Raw genomic sequence first — 19,973 nt, 5'->3', positions numbered from 1 at the left:
TCCACAAATGATTTTACCTGCTATACCTTCCATTCAGACACGATGAGACTAATCACAGGCGTCACGTTGGATGTGTCGAATCTAATGTAAGTAATACAAATGTCGCACATAGAAGCGGATTGCATCCAACCAGGGGCGCTTCACCAATGAGGCGACCTGAGAATCTCGCCTCAGACGGCAGCACCACACTAGGTACCACTCCTGGTACTTTAAGAGCCGAATTTCCGGTTTTCAAACCGGAAATTAGGCTCTTCTAACGCAGAGAACGCAATTATGCTCTCTGCCCTAGCATCCTGGCCCTCTCTGCCGCCCTCGTGGACCCCCTGGACCGTCTACGGCACAAAAAGGTGAGTGCACTGGGGAGGGGGGCAGCAGCGACTGCAAGCTGCCTCAGGCGGTGGAGGGGCCAGGATCGCCCCTGCATCCAACACCATTGTCGGGTGCGAACACTGCATGTTGCGTCTGCATGCGACAGTCACGTCGGATGAAATCAGCTTCTGCGTGCGAAATTTGTAGTACTTACATTAGATTCTGCGCATCCGTCGTGACGCCTGCGATTAGTCTCATCAAGTCGGAACGGAAGGTATCGCAGGTAGAATTGCAGTGAAGTTCTATCCTTAAATTCATTTTGGTTTAGGGGGCATTGTAAAAAGCAAATGTTGTCTCAACACCACATATTATGAGCTTTAGAAAAACAAACAATAGAAAATTCCCTCTACCAGTCTGAGAATGTATCTCATCATGGTACTGATCCAATGAAAACAGCAGCACTCCAGTATTATTGGCAAAAGTGAAAAACTTTACTCAAAATGCCTTAAGCAACATTTTGGGCTACGCAGGCCTTTTATCAAGCTTGACAAATGCCTAATGCATTTTAAGTAAAGTTTTTCACTTTTGCCAATAATACCGGAGTGCTGCTGTTTTCATTAAATTTATACCCTAGCAGGGGGTACAGCTTGCACCCGGGGCTGCAAGGAGCCTGTCAGCTTTTGAAGCACACTTGAACCAAATTCACCATGGTACTGAGTAGCTTCAGGTAGTGGTCTTTCATGCTCAGATATACGTCCATATTCATTGTACACATCAAAGTTGCAAAAGTAAGAAAAAGTTACCCGAGACTCAACACAATACAAATGTTGTGTTAGGACTATTGTGAAATAAAAATTTGTTTATACATGTCCCTCTAGATCTTTTGCAATTTTATCAGAGAACCTGTTGTGTATCCTATAGGCCTTATAGGCATGCCTACCTTAAAGCACTGTGTTCTAGTTCTTTAAAGACCCTGCCCTGCTAGAAAATTACATAAATTTCCCACTCAAGAAGATACAGTGGCTTCTTTATAACACCTATTACCTGCAGACTTCCCACTGCTGCACACTTGAGAGGAATGTGGAGGGCTAGCCTAACAAGTCCGTGGTTCAGGAAGGTACAGGAAGCTGTTTACGTATAGGGGGTCCAATCGGACTGGCATCTGTACAAGTGAAAGGGATAGCAACTTCTGTACTCGAGAGGGAGAGAAAGAACAAGTCAGGGGCACTCAGTGTCAATTAAAATCACATTTGGTTGTGTTCTTGTAACGCATGAAAACATAATTATTTTTTAGCTACATGTATTGTACAGTGCTGTGGAATATGTTTGCACTTTATGAATACTGTTATAGTAATAACTCCAGTTTGTTAAAGGGGTTGTTCACCTTTGAGTTAACTTTATGTACGATGTAGAGAGGGATATTCGGAGACAATTTACAATTGGTTTTCATTTTTCATTATTTGTGGTTTTTGAGTTATTTAGCTTTTTATTCAGCAGCCCTCCAGTTTGCAGTTTCAGCAATCTGGTTGTAAGGGTCCAAATTACCATAGAGACCATGCATTGATTTGAATGAGAGACTGGAATATGAATAGGAGAGGACCTGAACAGAAAGATGAGTAATAAAATGTAACAATAAATGTGTAGCCTTAAAGAGTATTTTTTTATTTTTTTTATATGGGGCCAGTGATCCCCATTTGAAAGCTGGAAGGAGTGAGAAGAAGATGGCAAATAATTAAAAAACTATACAAATAAAGAAGACCAACTGAGAATTGGCCATTATATAACATACTAAAAGTTGACTTAAAGGTGAACCAGCCCTTTAATTAACCCACAACATCAACTTTGATATGACTACAGCACATTATGTTCTATAGGTCATGTCGGAATGTAATAAATTGGCACAGTGCTAAATTCAGCGTGTGTATGTTTTCCAGCGCAAACAGGCATGGCTGCAGGTCACAGGGACCAAGAGGAATGAAGAAAAGGTTCTTAAAATAACAGAAACACCAATATAAACTTTCATTTTGCTAGCACTGAACAAGGGTTTCATTTAATCCACATGTTACATGTGCTAACCTTGTATCAGTGTTTGAGTAGTGAAGGAGAAATCATCCCTGGATAGTACACAGTTATATGATCAGCTTATCCCTGCAGAGAAGGACATCTGCGTATATCCCTTCAGTTTATGAGACCCTGCTAGAGGTTACATCAACTGATCCATTCCATTTTACCCCATTCCCAGAAGTACACTCTTACCAGAACAGAGCAGTTTCCATCTGGATTATTATAGAACTGGCAGGGTCCCTTTGAGCAGCAATATGTCTATAATCCAAAGCACAACCTGCAGAAAGAGCGAAACTTTGAGTATGTTATAGAACGGTCAATTCTAAGCAACTTTTCAATTGGTCTTTATTATTTATTTTTTTTATAGTTTTTTTAAATCATTTGCCTTTTTCTTCTGACTCTTCCCAGCTCTCAACTGAGGGTCACTGACTGTCAGGGGCCTATCGGCTCCCAGCGGGGAGTAGTCAGGACCAAGGAGGAAGCTGAGGGGTGTAAAGTTCAGGGGGAGAGGGATCGCCCATGCACTACAGCCACAACACAATAGTAGAATAAATGTCATTTTATTCCTTATTCAAACAAACAAACAAACTGTATCTTCAGCAGGTAATAATAACAACTTAAACAAGCTGTATCCTCAGCAGGTAAAATAAGTCAACTTAAATATAGTGAAGTCTTCAGCATAAAGTAACAGTCACTTTCATGCACAGCAGAATTGAAAGAAAACAGTTCATATTCCCATTCAGGGATCAGGCTCACCTAGCCTTGCAAAGCTTTTCATTCCCAGTCAGGAGAGCAGTTTCCAAACACACTTCTCTCGTGCAGACTTCACATGTGTCTACCAACCAACTTCCTGAACTCTCAGGGCTCTCTTAAAGGAACAGTAACGTCAAGAAATAAAAGTGTTTTAAAGTAATGAAAATATAATGCAGTGTTGCCCTGCACTGGTTAAACTGCTGTGTTTGCTTAAGAACCACTAATATTGTTTATATAAATAATCTGCTGTATAGCAATGGGGGCAGCCATTCAAAGAAGAAAAGGTTCAGGTTACACAGCAGATAGAAGATACGCTCTGTCTAATGGTGTTATCTGTTATCCATTAGTTAACCTGTGCCATATGGCCGTTTTTCAATTTCCACCATTGCTCCACAGCAGCTTGTTTATATGAACTATAGTAGCGTTTCTGAAGCAAACAGATCAGATTTACCAGTGCAGGGCAACAGTACATGATATTTTCATTACTTTAAAACATTTACATTTTTTTGGTGTTACTGTTCCTTTAACTCCTGCACTGCTGCAGTAATTAGCCCTGCTGTGCACCCTCCAGGTGCCTAAATAAAGGGGAAATATACCTGCTGTCCAGGACCCACCCCTGGAGTCCTGTACATTTCAGGATCAGGAGAAATCGTAGTCAATATCCAGGCAGGAGGTCAAAAGGCAGTGCAGGGTCAGAATTCCAGGAATCAATAACAGAAGAAATATCAGGCACCCAGGAATGCACAAACAAAATCCTATTATCGGGCATTGAATCCGTGACTTGGAAGGGCTTAAATCTTCAAATTTTGTGCCAAGAGCGTGATGTCATTGCGCCGGCTTGCGTCAAACCAAGTGGGTCATGGGCGCCATCATCTTGGATCCAACGCTGCCGACGACGGCCATTGGGAGCTCCTGACACTGACCCCATCTAAAAAAAAACATATGCTCTGTAAGGCTACTAATTTATTGTTATTGTTGCTTTTTAATACTCATCTTTCTATTCAAGCAACCATGCATTGATTTGAATAAGAGACAGGAATATGAATAGGAGAATTCATATTCCAGTCCTATTCATATTCCTGTCTCTTATTCAAATCAATGCATGGTTGCTAGAGTAATTTGGACCCTAACAACCAGACTGCTGCAACTGCAAACTGGAAAGCTGATGAATGAAAAGCATATAATAACTGAATAACTGAAAATCCCCAAATAGTAAAAAATGAAAACCAGTTTCAAATTGTCTCTCTGCATACTAAAATTTAATGTAAAGGTGAAAACCCCCTTTAACTAGGTTAAAGTAATACTGTACTGTTGTATAGAGACCAACAAATGTGCACAGATATAACCACCAGGGCATAGGGAAGAAATAATGTAGTTGACATAGGTTATGATAGGGAGAATACACCATGACATTGCTAAGGGAAATCATTTTAGCTAGGAGAGAATCAAGAAGGAAGCATGGTGCAATGTGATCTGAGCACAGTGGAAGCAACACACTTGCCAATGGAATGGGAGTGAGCTTCCCACAAGTTCTACCATCCAATTAATGGGGTTCAGGTTAAACATATGAAAGGTTATAGGATATCCATGCTTGGTCTGAGAATTTTTTTGGGGGTGGGGGTAAAAAAGCATGTGCTAATGGTAAACAGAGGACATTTCCTTACTGGCTTCCCATGGTAATAAGCAAAGAAAATCAACAAGTTGTCATTATTCTCATAGCTGCTTAATCCATTCCACACAGCAATCCCCTAAACAAGAGAGTTGCAGGTGTATAATTACTTGAGACTATTTAGCTAAAATTTGTACAAGCACATACACCAATGAGCAGATGGATAATCCACAGCAATAACAACTGCAATGATCTCTGAGAAATTCAAGTCTGGCCCTCACCTTAAGGTTTATATTGGGGTCCTCAGAAAGCCCCACAGCCAGTGATGGTACATACAGTATAGTTATTGTGAGCAACCTAGGGGGGGCAATGGAGAGTGGGTAACACAGCAGAAAGGTCTAAGTTAAAAAAAAATAGTAATCATATTATGGATGCATTAATGGCGGAGCTCACCTTCATGTGGTAGCGTCTCCGGGCCAGTCGCAGCTCTCGTGACTTTAATCTGAAACTTAGCATGCTTCCCAATGCTTTTGCCCGCATCTATCGCCGAGTCGCTACTAGGTAATATCAATGCGGCTTTATTGGAACACACAATGTGGCAGTGATGTACACATAAAACGTATGCGTTTCGTGCCTACATACTCATCACTTCCTCAGAGCCTAGTGTTTATCACGTTTTAACGTATTTAAATAGGTTCACAGATATGTGTCAATCTAAATCTTAAAGATCAAAATCTATGAATCACTACTCATGCATTAAATTAATTAATGCATTAAAGAATATGTCACTAGTGTGAGTTCCCCTTTAGGGTAAGGCCACACTCGGCGTTTTGGGGAAATTTGCGCCGGCTAGAATAAAAAAAAAACCCGGCGCTAATCACACGCAGCGATTCGTTTTCTGAAATCGTCTGTAGTTTCCTCATGAGGCAACTTCGGAAAACGAACTGCGCGTGTGAATAGCGCCGGCATTTTTTCATTTTAGCCGGCGCAGAGTGAGGGAAGGTGTTTGGGGAGATTGGTCGCCGCAAAGACGAGGTGATTAGTCGCCAGGCGACCAAATCTCCCCAAAACGCCCAGTGTGGCCTTACCCTTAGAAGACACTTTCCTTTTTGTTCCGGTTGTGTGTATATAGTTAAATCAGTTTTTTCAGAGACCTTCACCAAGTTTGGCTAAAATGCCTACTCACAAGATTGTAGTAAGATTAACCCATTTAGTAGTAGTCACCAATATTCTCCCCTTCTCCACAGGCCACTATTAGGCTCCAACATAAAGATACAGAAATCTCATAGTGTATTACTGTTTTATTTTTAAAAGGCTAAAAAACTTTATAATATTCCACTCGCATTTATTTCCATGAGTCTTGGTCACATACATGTAAGTCTTTAGCAGGTGTCACCAGTTCTTTCCCAAAGGAGAGGATTTGCCGGCGTTGCCTCGAGGTGTTTCCCCGGAGCTTATTGTGACGTCACTTCCACCTGACGCGTTTCACCCAACCAATCGGCTTCCTCAGAGGCTTGAAGTGTATTTGGCATAGTTTCCTTAAGAAGCTGATCATGTTTGGTTGTCAAGGAAACCGTTCTGCATTCTCCTGCGTTCCACTGGTCTGTTCTGGGTTTTATGTCATTTAGTCAGTTTCTAGGTATAGAGCGTTTCCATGGCAACCCTGCAATCTTATAATAAATATCCTGTATCCATATTATAAGTCTCTTCTTTACCGTTCATGTTGGTTATACCTTTCATCTTGATATGGCAAATTTTGTATGTATAGCTAATACCTTTCTACAACGACAGTTAAATATACAAAATTCACGTATGTCCAAAAAAACTATTTAAAAATGCAGAAACTCCTATTATTCATTTTACTGAATTATACTCAGCCAGTATGAGCACCAGACTTTGTATTGGAGGCAGTCAACAAAAAAGGAGATGGGGCTGGAGTTGAAGAGAAGGATAAGAACCTTGTCCTGTAGTTGTAATTGTGTTTTCAACCAGTTTCTCAGCTATTTATCCCAGTCATTAGTTCATTTCTTCACCCTCAGTTATTCTATTTTTAACAATTTTTATATGTTTGTTTCTCCCTTTTCTGCTCACGCGCCCCTTTCCTTTTGTGACACCCTTTCTACCTCTTCCTTTCAATGGATCATTTGAATTGTAGGGTTTAATTGCCCGCTTCTATTATTATCTGTACACTGAACTGGCCTCCCATATAACCATAACTACAGTCATATGAAAAATTTTGGGAACCCCTCTCAGCCTGATTAATAATTTACTCTACTTTCAACAAAAAAGATAACTGTGGTGTGTCTTTCATTTCCCAGGAACATCTGAGTACTGGGGTGTTTTCTGAACAAAGATTTTTAGTGAAGCAGTATTCAGTTGTATGAAATTAAATCAAATGTGAAAAGCTGTGCAAAAATTTGGGTACCCTTGCAATTTTGCTAATTTGAATGCATGTAACAGACTCAGTACTGAATGCTGGCTACACCAAATTGGTTGGATTAGCTTGTTAAGCCTTGAACTTCATAGGCAGGTGTGTCCAATCATGAGAAAAGGTATTTAAGGTGGCCAATTGCAAGTTCTGCTTCTAGGGACAAAATGCGTACGTTTTATCTGTACTCCCACTGCCACAACAACGTCACATTGTGTGTTCCAATAAAGCCGCATTGATATTACCTAGTAGACTCTCCTCTGAAAAGTGACAGCATGGGATCCTCAAAGCAACTCACAAAAGATCTGAAAACAAAGATTGTTCAGTATCATGGTTTAGGGGAAGGCTACAAAAAGCTATCTCAGAGGTTTAAACTTTCTGTTTCAATTGTAAGGAATGTAATGAGGAAATGGAAGGCCACAGGCAAAGTTGCTGTAAAACTAAATACATAAAGAAAAATACAGGAGCAGCATATGTGGAGGATTGTGAGAATAGTTACAGACAACCCAAAGATCACCTCCAAAGACCTGCAAGAATATCTTGCTGCAGATGGTGTATCTGTACATCGTTCTACAATTCAGCGCAATTTGCAAAAAGAACATTTGCAAATGTTTTTTTTATTCATGGGGTGGCCTCGCACCACTGTTTTTTAAAGTTCTTATGGGGGGCCTGGTTACCAATTTTTTTTTAACATATGGGGGTGCGGCTCTTGCCACCAATGTTTTTTTTCTAGTTGTGAGTGGGGGTACGGGGTTGTGGTACGGGGCCCCACGAATTCTGATGGCAGCCCCACCCCTCGCACCCCAGTGCTATTGTAGATATTTCAGCAGCACAGACAGAAAAAAAATGGCAAGACTCCAGCAAAAGGGGGGTTTCTGTGTGATAGCTTGAGAATTATAGGGTACATCCCTAAATTTGCTGTGGGGGAAGTGCATCCCCTGAGAGTTATGAGATATGGCACTTAATGAGATAAATAAATATTTTAATTCTGATTATACCAAATTGGCTTGTTCTTTAGTACCTACTGTCTTTATATATCAAATTTAAAAAAATTCTCACTAAGGAAAAACTGTTCACATTATGCACATTTCCCCCCTTAATTACATTGTCACTGTTAATGTTTATTAAATTAATCCATTAGGGTCATAACTGATCCTGTGTATATTAGGAGCCACGGGCACCTTAAACATGTAAAGGGTGAGTAACCCACTTCTATAGCCAAAGACCATTCTCTGAATAAATCTCAGGGGCCACAAATTATTCACTCGGGCGACTAATCTCCCCAAAAAAACTTCCCGCGGGCTAGAATGTAAATTGCCGGGGGGTGGCACTCAGAGCGCTTCTAATCACCCCTGAATCTTAGCGTGTCACCACCCTAAGGGGCAGATTTATCAAGGGTCGAATTTTGAAATTCGACTATCGAATTGGATTACTTTGACTTCGAATGTCAAAGTCTTTTTTTATTGAATTTGACAGTTTTCGGTCGAAGTCAAATCGTTCGATCGATCGATCAAACGAACGATTTTGATTCGACTTCTAAAAACGTAGCCAAATGTTGCCTATAGGTTCTAGAAGGTCCCCATAGGCTAACATAGCAATTCAGCAGGTTTAAGATGGCAATTTTTTAAAGAGACAGTACTTCGATTATCGAATGGTCGAAATATTTTCACTTCAAATCTAAGTCGAACTAGAATTTAGGCCTATTCCATGGTCGAAGTATCCAAAAAATAGTTCAAAATTCGAAGTTTTTAACTTCGAAAATTCACTTTGACTCAGTAAATCTGCCCCTAAATGTTGGCATGGCACCACCCCCCTATTATTCCACTGAAATGTCCTGCAAAGGGTCATTTGGAAATGGCCACCAGTACAAATCTAAGAGGATTATTTACAGTATAGTCCAACCAAATCCACACCAATTTTTCCCCTTATGTATCAATCCATTGTACCAAAAAAATTACTGTGCGGAAAAAAACTTGATAAAATCTTAAAAGAAAGAAAACCAAGGCGCAGATCAGGATATCTTTGGGACTTCCCATTGACTTTTACAAGAACTTGGCAGATCTGGGTTGGAGTACTTTTTTATTCGGACTTTTAACACCCTCGGGGTTTAATAAATACCCGAAAGATTCAAGTTGTTTTCCCACTTAAAATTCATATTTTATAGTAAAAAAACAAAACAAAAACATTTTTCGAGTTTTTGGCATCGGACTTTGATAAATAACCCCCTGACATCTTGTTCTCTCCATAACATTTAGAAGCCTCTTACAAAATTATATGAAAAGGTTCTATGTTAGTTTGCCTTACTTTTAAGTTCAACCTCATGTGTGGTCATTCTATCATAAATAGGCACTTGCCCAAAGTGCTTTTGGTTTCAGCTCTGGATTTGCCATTTGATGTTAGCACATTTGTTATGTGCCAATGCAACATAGGGGTTCAATGCAAAGAAAAGGGGATGCAATCCTCCATGTTCATTGCACTTTGCACCCTGCACTACACAGTGGAAGAAAATTATGCATGCATGCAATCAGCAGCAGTGTATTCATGGGCTGCATTGTACCCAACAATGCTGCATATCTGAGTTTTTCCTTTAGCGGGAGGTACAAAGCGCAGCCAGATCCCAGCTCTGAATGAGCACTTAGGCTAATGGCACATTGGGCTGTGCATACATACACTATTCTCTGCAGGTGTTCAAAAGTCAATGCACGCCCATCCCCAACTTTGTGTATCAGTACTGACAGACAGGGTCGGACTGGTGGGTGTATGGCCCACCGGGGCTGCCGCCCCAGGGGCCCCCGCCGCTCCCCCCTCATGCCTCTTTGGAGGTGCGCTGCCACCCGCTAGTGATGTATGGGTCAGGCTTTTCCTGACCCGCACGTGCCAGACTTCCGGGTCCCTTTTATAGACCTGCCGAGACGTCACAAAAGGAGCGGGCAAAAGGTGCACGTCTATAAGAGCACAACCCGGAAGTCGGCATTTGGAAGGTTGCGGGCGGGGAGAGCAGTCAGAGGAGCTCAACCCACACCCTCCCGCGACCCGGAAATTAGTGTAAACCAGGGGGTATCGGACCGGCCTGCACATCACTACCACCTGCAGACCCGGATTTACAATCAGGAAGCCCCTAGGCTGTCTCTGCACATCTCCCCCTCTCCGTCCGCATCTCATCCCCTTCCCCATCAAGGTCTCTCTCCCCTCCCCGTCTCCCTCTCCTTCTGCTTACTCATCAGCTTCTGCTTCCCCCTCCGCATCCCCTTCTGCATCTCTGTCCCCTTCCCCCTCAGCGTCTCTCTCCCCTCCCTGTCCGCCTCCCCTTCTGCTTACCCATCAGCTTCTGCTTCCCCCTCCGCGTCTCTCTCCCCTCCACGTCCCCTTCTGCTTCCCCCTCCGCGTCTCTCTCCCCTCCACGTCCCCTTCTGCTTCCCCCTCCGCATCTCTGTCCCCATCCCCTTCAGTGTCTCTCTCCCCTCCCCGTCCGCCTTCTCTTCTGCTTCCCTCTTCGTGTCTCTTTCCCCTTCCCCCTTATAGTCTCTCTCCCCTCCCCATCCGGCTCCTCTTCTGCTTCCCTCTTCGCATCTCTCTCCCCTCCCCGTCCAGCTCCTCTTCTGCTTCCCTCTTCGCACCTCCCTCCCCTTACCCCCCAGCTTCTCTCCCCGTCCGGCTCCTCTTCTGCTTCCCCCTCCGCATCTCTCTCCCCTCCCTGTCCTGCTCCATCTTTCTTTGATAAAAGGTGCTAATACAAATTTTACACAATGGGAGCGTGCCCCTTCTTTTATGTTTATTTGTAGACTTTGCCTGCTTGACACCAGCAGATTGAGGAGGCAGCACCCCATATGGAACATTTGCTGGAGTTTTCGGGTTAATTTGCACTTAACCCTTGGAGCATCGAACATTTGATTTTGACTTTTGGAGTTATTGTTATTTATGTGCATTATTTGGTTTCACACACAACTAACTAGTGAGCGCCCCTTTCCCTCGTCTACATTTTTTATTCTTATTTGCTATTATATAAAACAGTTTCATTTTGACGGTTAATTGTCATAGAAGTGATCTGTGGAATGGTAATTTATTTACTTTCTACTCCTCCTCAAATAGTAACTCGGCAGAACTAGAAATTGCCAAGTTGAGAAAACTGGTTTCATTTCCTTGTTTAGGGTAAGAAGTAAAAAAAAATCTGAGATATTTCCTAAACAAAAAGCAAAATGCACGTAGCACAATAATGGTTTTTACTACTCCTTTATGAAAATTATATTCACTTATTCTTGTGAGATGCAATTTTTTTACCAAATCTGATATATGACTGTTATACTGACTAACCAATGTGCACTGTGCTGTACTTTTTTTAAGTACTGAAAACTGTAAATAAAAAAATATTGATATGAGTGCCTGTCATTAGAATCCAACAATACACCAGTAACACCTTTTCAAAACTGTATGGGAAAGTAGTTAATAGGTAACGCCCCCTTACAGAGTGCACGCTAGCAAATAAGATTGTATCTATCCCATCACTACCTGTTCCACAGCTTTGAGAAGAGGACATGACTAAAGCTTTCTAGATCCTCATCCTCACGGATTAAAATCCAATATTTGGGGGATAAAAGTACAGAATGGGGAATCTTTATATGAACATTAACTGCTAAAAAAATTGGAGCAGCCTGTACAAGAGCCTGGAGTTTATAACAGATATTCTCCAAAATAATAAACATCTGTCAAATAACAGATGCAGTTTTCCTGCACTTTACATAGTTTTTTATGTGGCACTACCAATATAATACATAATGCATATCCCTGATTTTACCTTGGGGGGGGGTCCTAATGTAACTTTTCTATACTGTTAAACCAGTGTTTCTAAATCTTTTTCCCAAGAGACCCAGAGAGGCATATATAATACAGGTATGGAATCCATTTTCCGGGAACACATTATCCAGAAAGTTCAGAATAACAGAAAAGCCTGTCTCCCATAGCCTATGACTAAGTGCCCCTAAGGTTGTGATGTGTTTGCTCCAATAAAACTTTTTTTACTAGATCAATTTATGGAGTGTGGTCTGGTATGTGCCAGCCCTTTATTATTATCTATTTGCATTGATTGCCTCTCCGAGCTGAAGGTCTGGGGCTTGAGCACCTGGACCCACCTTCCTTTTGGGTAAGTTAACCCCACTCATCACTGTACTCAACAATGAACGTCTTCTTTTTTAGTTTATCGTCTCCCATAGACTCCATTTTATCCAAATCCAAAATTTTGAAAATGCTTTCCTTTTTCTGTGCAATAACAAAATACAACCTTATATTTGATCCAAACTAAGATCTAATTAATCCTTACTGGTAGCAAAACCAGCCTATTGGGTTTATTTAATGTTTACTTGATTTTCTAGTAGACATAAGGGTACGAAGATCCAAATTAGGGAAATTATCTGGAATGCCCCAGGTCCCAAGCATTATGGAGAATAGGTCCCATACATGTATTAGGCAAATCTTCTACTAGCCAACGTTTGCATCAATTGGGCAGGCAAATTTTCATGGTGACATCACATATTTACTACATATAGCATCACAAATGTCCCTGTGTATATACTCTTTTGACATATGTAGGATGTTACCATGGAGAATTGGGCATTGATGATGAAAAGCAAAAGTGGCTGCTCTATCTTTTAAATGGTAGCTTGCCAGTCTGCCCCTGAAACTATGCATTGGTGCTTTTAATACATTTTCTGCCACAATCTCACCTGGTTTAATAAGCTTCTGCCAATCACATGACACTATGTAGCCCAGTATGTCAGGAGTCAACACTTGGTGCTGGTTCTCAAAGGGGGACCCAACCAAATACAATGGCTATAGGGCCCAGCTAACAGCGGATTTGGGTAAATCATTAAGTAAGGGCATATTTACCTGAGATGCTTGGTATGAGCTGGAGGAATGATAACAAAAGGCAGCTTGAATCCCACCCTCAAATATATTGCAGTCAAGAAGGAAACATTCTTTCATTGGACACTTAGAGGGTTATTTATAAAAATCCAAAATGTTCTCAGTTTCTGAAAACCACTCCGACCAAATCCGCACAGACTTTCCCCCCTTTTTATCTATTTAATTTGCACAAAATTTTCTTGTGCGAGAAAAGACTTCATCAAATTGTAAAAAAAATCGATATCCTAAATTTTTTCAGATTTGTTTGAAAAAAATTTACTTTTTCAAATTTGATGCCTGAAAGCTGCAACTTTTTCGGATTATCGCCTTCCAACCACGAAATCTCCGGATTATTGAACTGAACCCAGCACAGATCAGGATATCTTCCAATTGTAAACAGGTCATCTGTCATTGACTTCTACAACTCGGCAGGTCTAAAATGGAGTCCTTTTTTATTTGGACTTTTAACACTAACGGGGTTTAATCAATCTTGAAGAATCTGAGGTTTTGTTTTTTTTTCTGCAAAAAAATATTTTTCCCCTTTAAAAGTCTGACAAGAAAAATAAATAAATAATAAATCGGACTTTAATGAATAACCCCTAACTGTTGTCGGTGTCTGAAAGAAGCTTTTTTTTTTTTTAAAGAAACTAATTACCCAAAATAATACAATTCACTAATACATATTCAGCTAATACATATAGGAGATTTATTATAATTGTCAAATATGATTTTAGGGTTTATTTATAAAGTGCAAAATTATGTCCAGCCAAATTCCTGTAGAATTGCTCCTTGCACTTCGATAGGGTGCAAAATAAAGACGCACAGATACAAAGGAGCCCTGATATTAACACTTGCTTTGAGGAGATTCCAGGGGTCCCTTCGAATACCACTAACTTGCACCTAATGAATCTTGTGTTATTTGACTTCTGGTACCTTGGGTTTAGGGGCAAAACATAGACCTGCCATAAGTAAGGGTTGGCTTCTATTTATTTTCCTTGACACAGTGAAGTTTGAAGACATCGTACTCACAATTAGTTCATATGGCAATATCTGTAGCAAGGAAAAGCGGTCATGATGCAAATGAACATAATGTCCACGTATGTCGAGGGTATAATTCGTGTTAAGGTACAGATGGAGCAAACTTTATCTTGACACTTGGCTCAGATTGTTTTTAATGTTCCAGCATGTTGCATCCTTTAAACAGATCATAGGACACCTTTTGCTACTGAAATGAATTGTGTGCACATGCCAAGCTTACTGCGTAAGCAGTAACAAAACAGACTGCTTCTGTAATCTGGCACAAGTCAATTGCTGCTTATTAAAATGTACAGGTCCAGATTCAATTTGATGAATGATCATCAACGAACTGAAATGATCTCACGGTCTAAAATTCATTAAAAGGAATCTTAACCCCCAAAATGAATTGATGTAAACCTAATCAAAGTGATCCTCGTAAGCTCTTTTTACATTATTTACATTCATTTTCTATTGTAAGCGGTTTCTGAGATATTAATTTTATACTGCTTTCAGCTTTTTGAAGGCCCAGTGTATCAGTGACCCTAAAGCTGTCCATACACAGCAGAATTAAGCTGCCAATTTGGCAGCTTCAGACCTAGTTGGCAGCTTACCTGCCCGTGTATGGACCCTCTCCCAATTACTCCCCGACAGATATTTGTCAGAGTATTTGGCAGATATCTATTGGGCAGAATTAAAAATCCCTTGGCACTCATTATGGTCCATATATTGATCCCAGGGCCAATTGATCAGATCATCCTGATATAACCCAACACATAGGTAGCCATATTGGGCAAGCCTCAACAAACAAGAGGATTTTTACTTGTATGACCACTTTCTGTATTTAGTTAACCGTAGCTTTGCTTATTATCAGTAAAGGCAATAGCCTGGTATAAAAAGTCTAGAAAATGCAAATATCTTAGAAACTGCTGAAAATAAATCATGTAAATTTGCAAAACAAATGTAAATTAGGAAAGTGAGTTTAAATAAATTTATTTTTTTGGGTTTTAGATTCCATTTTTTTATTACTAAATTCATCATTCCTCCAGGAGATTTAAACCCAAAAATATGACTTGATGTAAACTAACTGCTTCCCTAAGCACTTTAATAGTTTTACACTTGTTTTCTAACTTTAGTAATTTCTGAGATATTTGAGTTTTAAACCTGCTACTAGCTAGCTTTTGACTGGACTGGGTGTCAACAACCCGAGGCATAAAGGACTACTGAAAGTGTGCAGTAAGTTCGGGTCACTGATACTCTGTTCCTTCAAAAACTATGAAGCCAAGCCTGCCTAGCAGTATAGTACTGATAATATCCCAGAAAGCACTCACTGAATAGCCACCTACTTTCAGATTACAACATTTACTTATTGATGGGAGACAGCTGTGTGTAACTGAATCACTGATTTAAGTGACTTAAATTTTGGTTCATTTACAGTGAATGGTATGCTAGGGTATATGTTGACATGTCTATTCTACAGTTTCACCTGCTCATAAGGACCAATCCAGGAGTCCGCTAACTCTCTCAGCATATTATACCGGTGTTGAAAATCCTCATTACTGCACTCTGCTAATAACTGGGCCATCTGATTCATAAGGATCTCCACTTGCGTGTGTTTATCAGCAATGCCCTTGCTGTCCCCCTTGATGATTTCAAGGGTAGGGATGGGCACTGGGAGAATGGTTTCAAAGCTATTAGTTTGTTTATGCCAAGAGCTATCAAACATTTCAGGCTTTATCACCTCCTTATTGGCATTGAGCACAGCCATAATATGGCGACAAGGGAGTTTGAGGCACTTGTTAAAGTAGCAGGAACATTGTTTTGGGCTCTCCCAGGTTACTTCCTGGGGACTCTCAAGCAGCTGGATTACCACATTGTCACTCTTGTTGAGCAAAACCTGTGCAGATTTCTGAGCAATGCAGAACTCCTTCATACAGAGATCAGAAGCTGCAGCAATGCAAATGTGATCCAGAGACTGACAAATTAATGCTCCAGCCTCTGTCTGCCTCTCAGGTTCCAAATGAACATCTGACTCCTCCTTGGGTTTCACGCTGGAGTCGGACTCTGTCCCAGATTTTAAACAAAAATCCAATGACATAGGCCCATAGCTCTCCTTCTTTGGGCATTTCCCTACACAAAGTAGGGATGTATCGTCTAGACTGCAGGTGAGATTTTCAGCCTGCGATTTATTTGCTCTCTCTTGTATGAATTGTATCAACTCAGTGATGATGGTTTCTAATCCAACAGATTTATCGAAGATATGGGTGAATTCTTTACTCGCCACTTCCATTGTCTGAAAATACACAGAGCACTGAGGAACAGTTCTCCAGCGGTGCAGTGCCCATATTTTATCGTCTAGGAGTAGGTTTGGATTCAGGGTGGCCTCTTGTTCTGGTTTAAGTATCTGTAGCAGGGTCATATGCATTTTCTTCAGATTTGCAGCTGTGGCTGAACACATGGTCTTCTTTAGTGCCTCATTTAACAACTTCTCTGTCTTCTCGGGCAATGACAGGCGGTAAATCTCTTCCTGTATGTGTTTGCTGACATGGTAAGCTGAAAGAACAACCTCGGCTGATGGGAAAATTTTAGAAATGACAGAACTGTATTTAAATGAAGGGTCCACCAGAAAGGTACTGATATCAGCCCAACGAGAATTGAAATTCTTCAACAGAGTAAACATGTCAGTCAAACTTTTTGGAGTCTCATACTTAGGGATAGCTACGTGCACGAGCTTCAAAACATCATACTCCATCTTCATACATGGTCCATCTGCAGTAAACAGATATAAAGTTTTCCCTTTGGCATTTTTAATGCGGATCATCAGCAGCGCTTTTGGACTCTCATTAAACACTCTGGTCATAAAGCTTGACTGGAAGTTGATTGATTCTATGTTTTTATCTGCGTCTAGCTGAAAGATCAACTGTGAACCAGGATCATCAGTCATAACGTTCTGCAGCGATTGGAACACATTTTTTTTTTCAGGACTAACATTTTCCAAGGACTGGAGCTGGATTTTCAACATCTGTTTAATAGGGAACACAAGAATACATGTTTTCAGTGGTTTTATATAGTAAATAAACTTTCAGAGCAATGTAAGACAGGCAGAGACATGCTAGCGAGTTACTATACACAAAATCATGCTAGATGGAAAAAAAATAATATAAATACAGGTATAGCCACCTGTGTCCCCAGCCTGTCCCTAACTTGCAGAAGCCTAAATGCCTACAACCTTTTGCGCATCACTGATAAATGCAGGCAGCTCCTTAATACATTTCATTGGGGTGGCAACAGGTCTCTCTTCTCTGAAATGGAGTGCAGAGACCTGCAGCTATTCAAGCAACAAGGAAGTACAAAAAATAGCCACTCATGCCCATTTTTTGCAATTTGCACACTGCTTTCACTAAAGTAAATAACCCTGTTGTTTACAATGAGTGTTGGTAGCATTAAAGGGAACATATACTACCACCCTATTATAATCATGAACTCATTCAGTTGAGCTTATGTAGAAAAAGTGCATAATCACTATGCAAACTTCCAGAAATAATTATATTTTCCATTTATTAAACTGACATACCCAATCTACAAATTGAAAGGAAACCACGTTAGTCTGCTGGTACTGCAGGGTCCAGTGGCCGACCCCCTTTGTTTCCAACCCCTCTCTCACCTTATTCCATTGTGAAGTAATGAATTCTGGGACTTCAAGCCACTCTGCTATACAGAGAATCTTTGCAGCACCCACTATGGAAAGCAGAGGGACTTCAAGTCCCAGAATCCATCACTGGACTAGAACAAAATAAGGTTGAATGACACCAGCCCTGGACTGGCAATCTGTGGGTTTTGGCAAATGCCAGAGGGGCTGCTGTAAGATGCCATAGAAAGTCACTATTTAGTGGGCTGCTTCGGAATGTAATTGGAATTCCAGGGCCTATTTTGACTCCTAGTCCACTGCACTGAATTATAAATAGGGGGGATATTGTCTCTGTTCTGGCTACCATGAAGGTAACCCTGCAGCACCTTATATGTAATAGGTGGCTAGTGTGAAATTAGATGAGATTGGTAGTTCAGGGAGGCTGGGCCCCAATCTATCCATCTCTCAGTATGTCTGGAAGCAGCAGTAAAACAACCGCAAGCTGTAAGCAAATTTACTAGCAATGGTAATGAATGCATACGCTTAGCAACCCAATCTGCACCTCGGTGGCTTCCATCTGAAATGAGTCCTATAGCCCTGGACAAACAGGAGCGAGCAGTACCAATGGAACCTGCTGGATTCCTCTCCGAGTCTAAACAATCCGCACTTCCTGGAACAATGGGTAAGTAGAGAGGAACAACGTATCACGCGGCTCTTTTCCACCAATGACAACGTTTCAGTCGTTGTCCAATAAGAATAGTAGTTGGGAGGGGTTCCACGCTGCCGTGGCAACCTTATTTTCCCTAGCAACCGAGCTCCTTTTGGCGCACGAGAGTTAGCCGCATACAAAAAAGGGAAATCATTATAAAATGAACGCCGTGTAATCACTTCTACCGCGTGAAGAATAGCTGGAATCTGATCTATAGGTGTTAAAAAAGAGCAGTAATTAAATGGTGTGGGATTTATCTAGTTCAGCAAAGAAAACATCTAGGGATGCTCCGAATCCAGGATTTGGTTCTGGATGCCAGAATACGACCTTTTTCAGCAAGATTCGGATTAGGGGCCATATGAGGCCCTAATTCATATACAATTTCAATAAAAATTGGTAAAACAGGTCAACCCCTTTACATTTTGGGGCCTGAAAAATAATTTGCTGTGGGCCATAATATCTATTTATGCCACTGCCTGCAGGCCCCTTGTATAGAGTAGAGATGTCGCGAACTGTTCGCCGGCGAACTTGTTCGCGCGAACATCGGGTGTTCGCGCTCGCCGGAAGTTCGCGAACGTCGCGCGACGTTCGCCATTTTGGGTTCGCCATTGTTGGCGCTTTTTTTGCCCTCTCACCCCAGACCAGCAGGTACATGGCAGCCAATCAGGAAGCTCTCCCCTGGACCACTCCCCTTCCCTATAAAAACCGAAGCCCTGCAGCGTTTTTTCACTCTGCCTGTGTGTGCTGAAGAGATAGTGTAGGGAGAGAGCTGCTGCCTGTTAGTGATTTCAGGGACAGTTGAAAGTTTGCTGGCTAGTAATCGTTTTGATACTGCTCTGTTATTGGAGGGACAGAAGTCTGCAGGGGTTTGAGGGACATTTTAGCTTAGGTAGCTTTGCTGGCTAGTAATCTACCTTCTACTGCAGTGCTCTGTATGTAGCTGCAGTGGGCAGCTGTCCTGCTTCTGATCTCATCTGCTGACTGCTGCAATAACAGTAGTCCTTGTAAGGACTGCTTTTATTTATTTTTTTGTTGTTTTACTACTACTACTACTACTACTATAAGAGCCCAGTGCTATTAGTCTAGCAGTGTTGGGGAGTGGGACTGGTGTGCTAATCTGCTGCTCCTAGTAGTTCAGCAGCACCAACTTTAATTTTTTTTTTTTAATATTCATTTTTTTTTTATTTTACTTTTTTTTATTTTACTACCGCTGTAGTAGTGTATAAGTTGACCTTTTAGGCATTATTTGCCCTGTAGGCATTATTTGCACACTGTTTTCTTCAACCCGCCATCTAGCTGTGTGACCTTGTTCACATTCTGTCTAAATATCCATAATATTACCGTCTCCAGAAAAAACACCGGAGTGACTTTTTTCAAGCAGCATTCATATATTTTACGTAATCCGTATCCACCGCTGTAGTAGTGTATACGTTGACCTTGTAGGCATTATTTGCACAGTGTTTTCTTCAACCCGCCATCTAGCTGTGTGACCTTGTTCACATTCTGTCTAAATATCCATAATATTACCGTCTCCAGAAAAAACACCGGAGTGACTTTTTTCAAG

At 41.1% G+C, this 19,973-nt stretch overlaps 1 protein-coding gene across 3 annotated transcripts; it reads right to left on the bottom strand.

The window, feature by feature from the left end:
- Positions 1–11,810: 11,810 nt before the first annotated feature.
- On the bottom strand, positions 11,811–18,414 carry zswim1.S (zinc finger SWIM-type containing 1 S homeolog). 3 transcript variants are annotated; one of them, XM_041577725.1, is made up of 2 exons: positions 18,323–18,414; positions 11,811–17,094 (listed from the first exon to the last, which is right to left on the bottom strand). In XM_041577725.1, exon 2 carries the CDS (start codon positions 17,092–17,094, stop codon positions 15,547–15,549), a length of 1,548 nt encoding a protein of 515 aa, XP_041433659.1. In that variant the 5' UTR covers positions 18,323–18,414; the 3' UTR covers positions 11,811–15,546.
- Positions 18,415–19,973: the final 1,559 nt, after the last annotated feature.

Source organism: Xenopus laevis, chromosome 9_10S (assembly GCF_017654675.1).
Source record: "Xenopus laevis strain J_2021 chromosome 9_10S, Xenopus_laevis_v10.1, whole genome shotgun sequence".
Lineage (NCBI taxonomy): Eukaryota > Metazoa > Chordata > Amphibia > Anura > Pipidae > Xenopus > Xenopus laevis.
Note: the sequence above shows the minus strand (reverse complement) of the source record. Positions and strands in the feature narration are given on the sequence as shown.